The sequence below is a fragment of the Alligator sinensis genome, unplaced genomic scaffold (genome assembly GCF_000455745.1).
Source record: "Alligator sinensis unplaced genomic scaffold, ASM45574v1 scaffold1011_1, whole genome shotgun sequence".
NCBI lineage: Eukaryota > Metazoa > Chordata > Crocodylia > Alligatoridae > Alligator > Alligator sinensis.
In genome coordinates, this window is record NW_005842785.1 from 270,996 (window position 1) to 283,836 (window position 12,841).

The window sequence follows — 12,841 nt, forward strand, 5'->3', positions numbered from 1 at the left end:
TAGCAGCCTTTCTCCAGTGTGCCCAGGGTCCCCCTCCCTGTCCTCTGGCACACTGACGTGGCAGGAGGGGTGGAGGCGCACTGGATGCAGTGGATGGGGCGGCACAGTGGAAGAGGCAAAAATGCCTGTTCGGGTCTCTCAGGTTACCAACATACTCAGTTATCTGGCACCCCCTATTCCCCATAGGTGCCGGATAACAAAGCTTTCTCTGTATTTAACTGGGGCTTCTTGGTCTCCTACCTCAAAGATATTGACAAGGGAGAAAAGCCTTATTCTAGACCCACTGCTACCAGCTAGTGTCCTTTACCTTGTTGTCTATAGAATAGGAAAAACTCCAGTTGTTTCATTATCTGGACTCCATCTCTCCCCCTTATTCTCACTGCAAAGCATAAAAAAACATTGCTAGCTGTATTATGGTTTTAGCTGGAAAACACATCACCATCTCACCTTTTCTAGTGCAAAGAAGTATACAGGAAACACCAATTACAGTTAGATTTATTCCTCTACATGTATTAGACACATGACAGTAAAACTTGACTTCTCAAGATACAACACACTTTATGTCAAATGTAAATAGATACAGAAAGAATTATGTAAAGAATTGCTTAACTAGGTCACAGTATCCATATATGAACAAGACAGTGTAGGTACTTTATTTCAGATTCATCTTATCACAATTTTTAGGCACTATTTGAACCCTTGTTTAAAAAAATACACCCAAATACTGAGTGTGAGCTAGTTTGTCCTTATTTCCTCACAGCTACAAACCTTGTTTGGCCCTTCCATGAGGAGTGAGGTTACATTTCACCTTCGAAATTCATGTTTAAATTGAGTTGTTGGTCGGCTTAAATCTGGCTGCTGGAGGGACACTTGAAACTGTGTGGTTTCAGGTGTAAGGGTTGTACTTTACTGAACTATTCTTTATGTGGCAAGAGCCTGAAACTAAGAACATTTTTGTAAGGTTTTTTTTTAGCTTTGCACTTAGACTTTGCCTCACATGGTTTCTGTCCTGTCATGTCTCAGTTCACGCGCAGTAGCTTTTCAGCGTGAAAGCCCAATTAACTGGAGTATGAACAAGAAAATATTTAAGATATCAAGATAGAGGTTCAGTGCTGCAAAGACATACTCTTCAGGATTCAAACAATACCGGTGCTTTCCTCCAAGCATGAGCTGTGTATCCACCACAAGATACTGAAAGATAAACCCAAGAAAACCCATCAGTTTTACAGATACAAAATGTGAACTCTCCTGGCCCATATAAACTGTTTTCTCTCTGGCAGATAAGTGCTTGTTATGGTCCCAGTGACTTTTCCATAAACAAGAATGGATGTAGCTGGTCAGATTATTCAATGGCTAAATTTTAGCCACTGTAGCTAGTGTAAATTCCTTCAATTATTACAAGTTTGCTTTACATGACCAGGGGTTTAGGTTGTAGCCATGTTGGTCTAAGGATATAGGCAGACAAGGTTCCTTGGGTGAATTTGATATCTTTTATTAGACCAACCCAAATGGTTGGAGAATAGTTATTAAGCAAGCTTTCGGGTTCAAAAACCCTTCGTCAGGCTCAGGAAGCTGCAGCAGTTGGTGTGTGCTCTTTACATGACCAGATTTTTTTAAACACAAACTCAAGTGTTTGGGCTGCCTACTGGGAGCTTTTTAAACGGAGATCCTCTTCACAGACCCCGATATGTACACAGGCAGTGCCTGTTCTTGAAAATAACTGCATAATGATTAAGAGCGGTGATAGACATGAACAGAGGAAATTTAAATTCAAATTCTTCAGCTCTGAGGAGCTGAATGTCAAAGTTCAAACCATTGAACCCTGTATAGGAGGAGGGAGCATCCCTTGTGTTAACAAAAGAGTTTGAGGTAGCTTCTCCTGCAAGATAACTGAGCAAAGAGCCATTTAAAATTCCAAGTTAGTTCTTTCTGCGCTGTGTAGTACTTCCACCACCAGCCCACCTAATCCTACCCCAGCGTGTACACTATAGCAGTGCAGAAATCAAGCTCTCAGAACTTGCTCCCTGATCTCAAACCCTGGTGCCAGGGTTTGCCCCAGGCACTAGCTCTGCTTGTTATACCACTGCCTGTTGTATAGACGGGACCGGAGCCATATTTAATCAGGTTAGAACCTCTGAAATTGTTACACAAGTTGCTGTGTGAGGCAACCCCCGAGCAGTAAAGTCTCTGTAGATTAATTGTAAGGGGGAAAAAGAGGAACAAAGAAAGAAATACTTACTATACTGAAAACCAGTGTTCCTATTGAGGCATAAACTATCTGCAGCCACTGCAATGGGGGAGAAAAAGTGAGTTCAATTATATCTAGATCCAAACAGATCTGTTATGTAAAACTGACTCTTCATTATCATGCTACCACCAGTTCTGTTATATTCAAGAAACTTAAAAGATCTACTTCTGTTGCACAGACAGAATGATCCAATTTTATCCCTGTTAAATTTGAATTAAATCAGTAAAGTTTCACCCAGGAGTTTGGCTCGGCATTTTGATATAGCATGGGAGAGGGAAGAGAGGCATTTTGTAGCAAAGCCTAACAGAAGCGGGATAAGGGAATAGATACTGAAGGCTTTTTTCAGAGAAATGCAAAGCCACTTAGAGAAAAACAGTAGATGCAGGGGGAGCCATATGTTAGCTTGTCTTAAGACAAGCTGGAACTAAAATACAGAGAATATTTAAAAGTAAGACAAGGTAACTTTTAAAGAAATCATAGGTATTGTAAGCTTTCGTAAGAGACGGTGTGAAGTATACTCACAAATGACCGTATGATGGCACAAAGAATACCAAAGGCCATCAGCACCAGGACTACAGCTAGGAGGATTCCAGATGCTATGGTAAAGTCCCACTGAAGATAAAATAGATTCAAACTAAGTTGGTTAGATCTGACTGTCATACCACTTCCTGCACAGCATGTCACATGGGTAAGCAGAGCTGCTACTTGTCCAAATGCCCAGAGCTGGGAGAAAGGACAGGTTTCTACTCCTAGATAGGAATTCCCTGCTTAAGAGTAATGCTGAAAGAGTCCTTTGTTTAAGTATTTAGGGCTGGAATCACAATGAGACTTGTGAACCTAACTGCCACTTTAGAAAACCACCAAGAATCTCAAAAACCCTCCCTCATGGCTATAGGCAGCTACATTTCTACCAATGGGCATATTCATAGCCATCTAAGTCCCAGTGCCACTGAAGTTATCATCACCTAGCTTATGCCTGGACCCTGGTGTGATTTTTAAAATAAAGGAAAAAAAATCACCAAAGACCCCAATGAAGTAAGGACAGGATACCTGGTGATTATCAATCACCAGTCTCCCAAGACTGCCACTACAATGGACTGAGTAGGGGCAAGCATTGCCACATTTAACACATCCACTTCAATCAGTCATATATACATGAAGGCTAAGTTACTGAAGGTGCTTTGCCATTTGATTTGAAATCTTAATTAATTGAAATAATTTCCTGTAAATGTTTTAACAGCAATCACAATGGAGCAATTGCCATGAGGAGCCAGCATTTATTAGTTGCCACAAAGCTTCCAATTAAGCCATAAGGGCATGCTTTAAAAACCAGTCCCATGTAATTCAGTGGCAGAGTGTTTATTAACTTATTGTAACTTGCTGACAGGGTATTAATGAAAACTTACTTTTGTCTGCAGAGCAAATACAGACAGTCCTAAAGTCACAAACGTTGTTGCACCAATGGCCCACATCACTGCATCCGCATAGAATAGGCTAAAACCCAAGCATAAACCAAATATCAGTGAACTACAATTAAGGTAGTACCAACAATTCAAATACTGGTCAAAGACTTACGCTGAAATTGATCCAAGCATTAGGCCTTCAAGGACTGTCTATAAATGAAGCAGAAATAATAAGTTGCAAGGAGGAAAAATGTTTGGCAGTCATTACCATTACCAATACTGGGATGAGAATGTGCTCCTCCCACCAGAGGATGAGGAAGTTCACAATCTTATTGAAAGTTTATGTAGAACTGCAAAGCAAAATGGTCACAATGGCATCAGATTACATGTGCGTCCAATTAAAACAGGGTCTTTTGATGTCTGCAGATGAGACAGGCACATCCAATTCAGACGGCCTCTCAGGGCAGTGAAATTCAGAAAGGTAGAACAGGGGTGTAGGTTGTAGCTGCGTTGGTCTAAGGACATAGGCAGACAAGGTTCTTTGGGTGAATCTGATATCTTTTATTAGACCAACTTAAATAGTTGGAAAACAATTATTAAGCAAACTTTCGGGTTCAAAAACCCTTCGTCAGGCTAAGGAAGTTTCAGCAGTTGGTGTGTGCTCTTCCTGGATGGAATGAAAAGTAAAGAAGCCAGCGGCTGGGCTGGTATGCATACAAGACAGGCAGTCAGTGAAAATGTAGATTGAGGAGTCAATGGGTGAGATACTGGGGAGCGGGGGGAGGCAGAGAGAAGGGGGATGAAAGTGGAGAGGTACCTGGGGAGTCAGATGTCAGGCAGGTTATAATGTGTCATTACACACATAACACACATTAGTGGAAATAGAGCATAGACAATAAGAGAGCTTCATTAATTCTAGTGAGGTACTTACAAATATTGCCAATAAAATTAAGTTCAATGGAAATTTTCTGCGGGCATTATCACAGCAGGCAAGGACAATTGCCAAAATAAGGATCGCTGGACTAAGAGGTAGAAAGAACTTGTGTTAAACAGTTTAAATGTTACATTTAAACTTATATAACATTCATAATGGACCATCTCTCTTACTAGCCAAATGCCATGTACTCACAACAGAGCGTATGTAAACCAGGGATTCATCCATATCCATACTTTAAGTCTCCTCCTAATCCAAGACAAAAAGGAAACAGAGTTTGAGACAAAGCTCTGGGTGAATAGATTTTTTAGGCATGTCACTAATAAAGCTGTCCTCCCTGGCTCTGTTTCATAATTTGGATTTGGGGGCATTTATACCAAACTGAAAAGAAACCTGAAAATGAGATATGATGCAAAAGAGAAACTTAACTTTTCATCATACCTAAAAGTAGTTGAGAAGCCTGCTTCAACCTCAGCTTTAAACCAGAGGCCTTCCACACCACAAGCAGGAATTCCTCCCACTTACTTCAAGAGATTAATTCCCTCTCCCCTGTTCTCTCCTCCAGAGCTGTAGGCATGAACCAGAAACACACAACTTGAAGCAGCCATGACAGACAGGGCTGGCAGTACCACCAACCAGGCTGGTAAACTCCTGCCACTGTCAGACATCAGTTGCTTTATTAAAAAAAACAAGCAAAAAAACCTCTTTTGCTAAATTAGTGTTCAAGCTGTGCAAATATGTGCCAGGTGTTGACCTCAGGACTTTTACTTCAGCCAAAACATTTTGCCCACTTCGGAGACTCCAGCTACCTTTTCTTTGAGAGGCTCAGGCATCCTCATGCTTTAGGGCAGGAATTTGAGATTTGGCATGAGGTGGCCTTAACTTCAAGGATGGGCCTTCTGCCATCCTCATGGAATAACCTGGCCAAATTTGCACAGTGCCAGACTGAAAAAATAAGCCATTTGGGCATGTTCAATAAAGACATGCTAGGGCTTAGGTCAACAGTTCTCAGTTGGGGTGCCACAAGATGCCTCACAAGCACCATCCCTGTTGCTGCCTCAGCCAGGGAGAAATCCCTAGAATTTAGGGCTGCAGTACACATGCGCTCCTCCTGTACTAGGACTCTCTGATAAGCCTGAAGCAGACAGGAGTGCTCACCTATGCTCCAGCCCTTCCTGGCACCCCCCAAGAGGAGCATGCACACATGCAGCAGGCACATGAGACAGTTGTACCTGCCAGCCTTACCTGGTAGAGAAGCACTAAGGCAAGTTGAGCACAACAGTAGTTCACAACTGGAACTGCTGCCACATTTTTAAAAAGTGGTGGAGGGTGCCTGACCGAAAAGGCTGGGAACCACTGGCTTAAGTAAAGCTCCATGCTTACTGAGCATCCTCCATCCTGTCACATTTCCTACGTATGACAGGAATTCATGCATTCTCTCCAGCCTGGAGAGTCAGACTTTCCCGGTCATGGTTGTTCCTGGCTGGGTAGTGCTGGACAGTGGAACTAGGACTCTCGCCTGGGTTCTAATGATGCTTCCCACACTACCACCAGCATCCAAGTCGCTCAGTGGGGAAGACTGCATCATTTGAATGCATATGTAACAAAAGAACCATATGGAGGGTAAAAGAGAGTAGATTTGGAAAAGAAGTCTGGAAAGACTGAGACTAGAGGCAGGAAGGGAAGGAATGAGAAGCTGCTTGGGAAAAGCTGGGTAAGGAACCTGTAAGAAGCAGCTAAGAAGGGCAGAAGACAGATCAGTGCAGAGAAAAGAATAAAATTGGTGAAACGTAGGCTGAAAAGGGAGACTAACTGGACAAGGAGGAGGGCTCTTCGCAGAATTTACAAGCCAATTCTAACAGATCTGTGATTGCTTTGAACTGAATCACAGTTTTGGCTGTTGATACGTTAATGAGGACAAAAAAACCCCACAAAAAAGCACTGCAAAACACTTACCAGTAAATAAACATGCAGATTATGCCAACAGTTACAGCCAGCTGAACAGTCAAGATGAGATACACTTTCCTGACGAAAGCTAGAAAATAATGCAGATATTATTTCAAAGTAGATGGATTCAGTAAATTTGTGCTCAACATCATTCCATTTTAAACTAGCATGAATTAAACAATTTAGATTATATCTATAGCATTAAAACACACACATACACACAGCTTACTACTGGATTGATACAGAGAGAGAAATATGAATTAGTAGATATGGCACTTACTAGCCTGCAAGAAGAATGTATATCAAGCCACAAGTAGTTCCTTTGAAGCCAAAAGTCTGATTTTTCTTTAGTGACGTTTTTTGTGTTTTTCAAAAAGGCATTAGGTGTTCTAGTGTCAGATGCACCACTTTTGCCAGCATACAGTTGCTGAAGACTGTGTAGATATGATTGTGTCCATACCCACAGCACCACTGTGAAGTTACAGCCCCTTTTTTCAGCTAGCAGAGCAACACCAGCTCCCACACAGAAAGCTGCTGGGCAATAGTGAAAAACCTACAGAAGCTCCAGGTAAGCATACCATGTCCACTACCAACTGCCATAGATAGCCCTTTAACAGCAATGCCTTCTCATACTGGAGCCAACCTTAGACATGGGTACAACAAGTGGCAGGGACAGCCTCTGTGTGGCATGCAGCAGATCAGGGAGGGGACGGGCAGCACAGCAGCAGACAGGGCAGGAAGCAGAAGGCAGAAATGGAAATCAGATAGGGAACACAGGGCACACCTGCCAAACAGGCTGGCCCCCAGTGACATAGTGCCTTCCACAATTGGCCAGAACAGCTGTAAAGTAGAGCTACATGGATCTGTCCAGTTCCACTGAGCTGTGAATGTGCTCTGGCGGGTCTCTTGTAGTGGCTTGTCTCTGTCAGCAGAACTTTTGGTGGCCAAAACAGCCTAATGTAGGCAAGGCCTTAAAAGAAATAAGACCTGGCTCCAAAGGTGAATCTGGGTACTAAGTTCATGGGACATCTGAGTCATGGAGGGCTAGAACCTAAATCAGTCCATGCTGCGTGTAAATGCAACTAAATGCAAATATTAAATGTGAACAACCATGAAATAGCTATCAGAATTCCACCTTCTGCCAGGAAATCTAGCTAAAAAATATAAAGTCCTTTAGGGACAAAACAAGTTTTTATATCCATAGCAAGCTATGTAAATAGCAAGTGGGGCACTGCACCACAGATCACTTTGAACATACCCCTGAGAAGATACTTGTTCAGTCCCAGAGAGCCATGTATGTTCTAGAGGGCTGCAAAGCTCAGACGCATCTGGGAGCACAACCCATAATGAGATTATGGAGATATATTTTGCAGCATCATTTGTTGTATATCAAGTTTAGTGGTGCTAAAAATTCCATGTTGGCTTTGCCAAAATAGCTCTCACAATCAATTCACACTGATAATGTTAACTTTACCTCAAGCCCGTACCTGCCAATCATCTATACCGTGAGCCTCTTAGCTGGGCCCAAGGGTAGTCCAGCCCAACTCTGGAAACTTTGCTGAATTTCTGAACTGGAAGTTGACCCTATATCCACTCACTTCCTAGTCCACTTCTATCTGCAGTGCGTTTGGCCCATGAAGTCTGCCAGCAGCACTTCCCTACCTAACTTCTGACACTTCTACACCTTTCTCTCCCTCCTGTTCGGGAAATGGAGACAAGTAACCTACAAATCTGTTCCTAGAAGGGCTCCCCAAGAGTATCTAGGACATGCCTTAATGGCATGCTCAAAAATTACAATGTGGAGAACTGTGGTAACTGAGTACAAGATAGGCATAGGCAGCCCATGGTTTGAGCTGTCCTCAACCCTTAAAGCTGAACCTCAATATTATATAGACAAGAATATAGGGACATGGTTTGGAGTTTGCTGAGACTTTCAGCATCTAGACAGCAAGGGGATTTGAAGTGGTAAAAGGCTCTAAAATCAAGATTTTAAAACATCATATACTCTATCAAGCAAGTGGCCATCTTTCAAGTTGTGCTACAGAACCTGAACACCCACAGAAAACCCTCAAAGAGTATAGTTTAATTAGATAGATGCTCTGCAGTACTTTGGACACACATAATGGTTTCCAATAGATAAACCTACAAAGCATAAAAAGTAATTTATTGTAAAAATAAATGAGGGAACCCTGATCAACTTTTAATTTATGTTATCTTGCACCAGCAAGTATGCTACACTGTTTACGGGAGACTTGTGAGATTCCAATATGGTACTAGCTGCACAGAAGGTACTTTAGCAAGATCATGGGCTAGTTTTTAGAGCTCCCTATGTTTAATTTCTCCAACAAGGACAGTTACATCCAAGAGTGCCTTTGAATGAGTTTCCTCCTCTGCCCCCTTAGCATAGCTGCTTCTCAGAATGAAGCCTAGGTCATGAAATCACCCGCTTCTTACCTTGGCGGATAGCCTTGTCAGAGAATTGGCTGGACTCTTCCATAGGACTCTGATATGCAGGGGGCTTGTCATGGGCTGCAGCCAGACAATCATTTGGCATTCCTTCTCCAGCTGCTTGATGCTGGTAGGCAGGAGGCGGCAGATCTGGATTCTCCACATTCAAAACATAAGGTGAAGGGTTTGCTGGTGGATGACTCTGGACCCAATATTGGGCTGGTGGAACCCCCCTGCCCTGATACTGGTTCTTATTGAAGGGACTCTCTCCTGCAGCTCCAGGATAATTTGATGATTCATTTCTCTCCATCTTCAGATAACACTTTTCTTTTCTGTCAGAGTAACTGAAACAAAATGAGTTAGTAGCATTATATCTACAGACAGGATACTTTACACCTGAATCAGTGACATCCCCTCTCCTTCCTGCCCCTCCCTCCCCTCAAAATACACACACATACCATTCTTCCTTTAACTTAACAAGACCATGTATAAAAACACTTCAGCCTCTTAAATAAGGGAATTATGCATCTTTTCTATTAACAGAAAAATACAAGTTCCTAGCCATAGTAACAATTACACAGCTATTAACATTGTCAAATTAAGGCCTGTTATTAACTTACCATTATTTCTCCCCCAGAGTAGAGACTTTATTTGTATGAGAGAACAAACAAAACTGAGCTCCTGTCAGACGTAAGATCCTGCCTTATACCAAACTGTTGATCAATTTTTGTCACACCTGACTTCTTTATCAAAGTTAAGAAATTATTTACGTGGCAGGAAGTGTTCAAGGAGAGCTAGATAAAGATGCCTTTCTCTCCCTTGTGAGCCATGACAATATAAAAGCCACCCATAGAAAAAATTACTAGCTTGTGTTGGTTTGTTTGCAGCAGTAAAACCCTGACCGTTCCATTTCTCCCCATTTTGTATAAGACTGTGCTCTAAGGAGTTGCCACGATGAGCAGACACTCTGAAGAGTCCACAAAGTCATACAAAAATAAGAAGCCATCAGAGAGAGATTAAACCTTAAATTGCTTAATTCCAGGGTGCCAGACCCTTGTATCAAGACCAAAACTATTTGATCTTGGTAGCATCTACCGTGTGTACCTGCCAAATACACAGGGATACCAAAACCTGGTCCTAGTCAGGAAAGCTATACTACTTGACCTTCTTAACAAAAATACTTCATTTCAACCCAGTTATGCAATGAAATAGTCAGAAAAATCACTACACTAATTCAGATTAAAGTACCCTAGTGCCCTGCCTCCAACAGTAACCAACACTTTTAAACGCCTCAGGAGAAAATGTCCTTCCTCTTTAAGGGCAAAAAAAGGCTGTGCACAACAGCAACCACCACTAAGTCTCCTCGGTTTACCAATGATACAGTGCTGTATGGCAAATGCAAGAAAGGAATCCTTTCCAATCCCCACTGGCAACTGAGTACCTCACTTTCCTATTAGAACAGCACCAGCAGTGTTTTGTGCCCTACAGCAGGGTGTTTGCTTACTTTTATTATAGTACCAGCAAAGCTAACGACATTCTGTAATTCATAGAAGTCTTGAGCCCTTTGAAAAAGCATTTGGCTTAAAGCTTTCTGAGGCAACACATTCTACAGGCCCAGGAGATAAAGCTTGGGAAGGTTAACTTTTATTTTCTGTAAAAGTTGAACAGTTGGCAAATAGAAGGGATAAGGGATACAGTATTATAATAGATCTATACTCCTGGCAATGAAAACAAAAACATTAGGATTTATTTTTTTTCTTTTTTGGGAATGTGCATTCCTATAATTTTTTTATCTTTGGAAAAAAAAAATCTGACAATTTTACAGTATTTTAGAATAATGATTTTAACAAAACCTGAAATTGACTTCCAATATAATGCTAGCTTTGTTTGTTTTAATTTGAACAACAAGAAATACATCCTCTTCAATACTGACAATAAAACATAAGAAGTGTTAACAAAAAAGTTACATTTGATTCTAATTAATTTATCCATAATGATCAAAGTGCAAAAGATAAGTTTAAGACTTACATGTTATTAAATTTGATCGTTTTAGTTGCAGTATCACCAGCTTATTACTAAGGCTATATTTAAGAGAAGGCACCAGAACTGAGAAAAATACATACAAAATAAAATAACCAACCTAATGAATTATGTTCCTGTTTTCAGAGCACATCCTGCAATCAGAGGGAGACCAACCAAAACTAGTCTTTCTAAAAAGTCTATTTAACATATAGACTAATAAATAACTGGCTTCTAATGCAGGACTTTCGCGCACTGGCTCATTAGCTGATGACTAGTTTTGAGGCAGCTGCTCTTTCCTTTAACTAGCCACACCTGCATGGGCTGGCTCTGTTAGCAGATAAGTGTCAGAAAGAAGCTGATGGATTTAGATCCAAATTTTCCGAAGCTTGTGCAAGGCCTTCCTGGAGTTAGGGCACTAAGCCTGTCTTTGAAAGAGTGAGGAAGTACTGGAAAGGTTATTTGGGTAGATGTGATATCTTTTATTAGACCAACTAAATAGTTGGGAAAAGGTTCTTTGTAAGCTTCAGGCATTGGGAAACTCTGGGGAAGTACTGGTATGTTGGTCCTATCCCTGAGAGAGTATCTGAAGAAGTCAGTGGTGCTTCCCTCTTCTAGACGTTGTGTGGCTTGAACACATACACAGTGTGTGGGAGACGGGGGGCTAACTCCTCCTCCTGGTCCAGGAAATTTGAACTTATATTCCCACCTCACTTGGGAATATCCTATAGGAATAGGGCAATGATTCTCAGTGGAGGTCCACAACATCCTGGGGTGCCATGAAATCCTTTTAAGGGTGCTGCCAGGTAGAACTGCCTTACCACACCCCTGTTTCTGGGAAATGCCATGTGAGGCTAGACTGGGAAGCAGCAGTGGCAGGAAGGGTGTCTCTCGTTCCAGCCAGGCATGCTAGGAAGGGTTGCTATGAAGCTTCTGCTGCTGCTGTCCTATCTGAGAGCTCAGATCAGCAGTGCCACCACCATGGACAGGACACATTATGTGCTGCCTCTGCCCTTATGCTTCCCAGTGGGAAAAGGGCAACCCCTGAGCTTCATGCATCAAGGCAAAATGGGGAGGGGGGATGGGGAGAGGAGACATGTCTCATGTGTCAGGAAAAGGAGGGGCTCCCTCTGTCTGCAAGTCAAGGTGCCCTGAGTCTAAAAAGGTTGAAGATGTTGGAGGTATACACCCTCAGTTCCTCCTGTAAAAGCTGCTCTGCTTTGGTCAGTATTAAGAATATTAATTAGGACAGAGAAAGGATGCAACTGTGAGCATGATTCTATATCTTAAAGCTTGCAGCCTGCTCCAGGAGAGAAGACCTGGGTTCTGATCACTGCTCTACTGAATTCTCGAGGGGAATGCCTCAAGACCTAAGGTTGAGGAGGACCGGGTGAGAGTGCTACTAGAGGGGCTGGACGTGTTCAAATCAGCAGGTCCAGATGCTCTCCACCCCAGGGTGTTGAGGGAGCTAGCAGGGGTTATTGCAGGGCCCTTGGCACAGCTTTACGAGCGCTCGTGGTGCTCGGGCCAGGTGCCAGATGATTGGAAGATAGCCAATGTGGTCCCCATCTTTAAAAAGGGAGGAGGGAGGACCCAGGCAACTATTGGCCCATCAGTCTTACCTCAATCCTGGGGAAACTCTTTGAGAAGATCATCAAGGAGCACATCTGTGACGGGCCGGCATCGGGGATGATGCTCAAGGGCAACCAGCACGGTTTCATTAGGGGCAGGTCATGTCAGACCAACCTGATTGCCTTTTACGATCAGGTCACAAAAGCATTTGATGCAGGTGTCGCCGTGGATGTAGTCTTTCTGGACTTCAGCAAGGCCTTTGACACTGTC

At 42.5% G+C, this 12,841-nt stretch overlaps 1 protein-coding gene across 5 annotated transcripts in view; it reads right to left on the bottom strand.

Annotated features, from left to right (window-relative positions):
• Nucleotides 1-487: 487 nt before the first annotated feature.
• LOC102387470 (protein lifeguard 1) overlaps nucleotides 488-12,841 on the bottom strand; it is a 16,564-nt gene continuing 4,210 nt past the window's right edge. For 2 of the 5 annotated variants that reach the window (XM_006034952.3, XM_025191068.1), the window contains exons 2-10: nucleotides 8,987-9,324; nucleotides 6,542-6,620; nucleotides 4,781-4,834; nucleotides 4,583-4,673; nucleotides 3,824-3,861; nucleotides 3,655-3,742; nucleotides 2,771-2,860; nucleotides 2,240-2,287; nucleotides 488-1,191 (exon numbers count right to left, since the gene is read on the bottom strand). In XM_006034952.3, coding sequence (XP_006035014.1) covers nucleotides 1,042-1,191; nucleotides 2,240-2,287; nucleotides 2,771-2,860; nucleotides 3,655-3,742; nucleotides 3,824-3,861; nucleotides 4,583-4,673; nucleotides 4,781-4,834; nucleotides 6,542-6,620; nucleotides 8,987-9,290 — 942 coding nt within the window. In that variant the 5' untranslated portion in view covers nucleotides 9,291-9,324 and the 3' untranslated portion in view covers nucleotides 488-1,041. Of the gene's footprint in view, nucleotides 1,192-2,239; nucleotides 2,288-2,770; nucleotides 2,861-3,654; nucleotides 3,743-3,823; nucleotides 3,862-4,582; nucleotides 4,674-4,780; nucleotides 4,835-6,541; nucleotides 6,621-8,986; nucleotides 9,325-9,600; nucleotides 9,713-11,008; nucleotides 11,082-11,120; nucleotides 11,256-12,841 lie in introns of those variants that run through there. The other 3 variants (XM_014525333.2, XM_014525334.2, XM_025191069.1) reach the window with 3 other exon arrangements.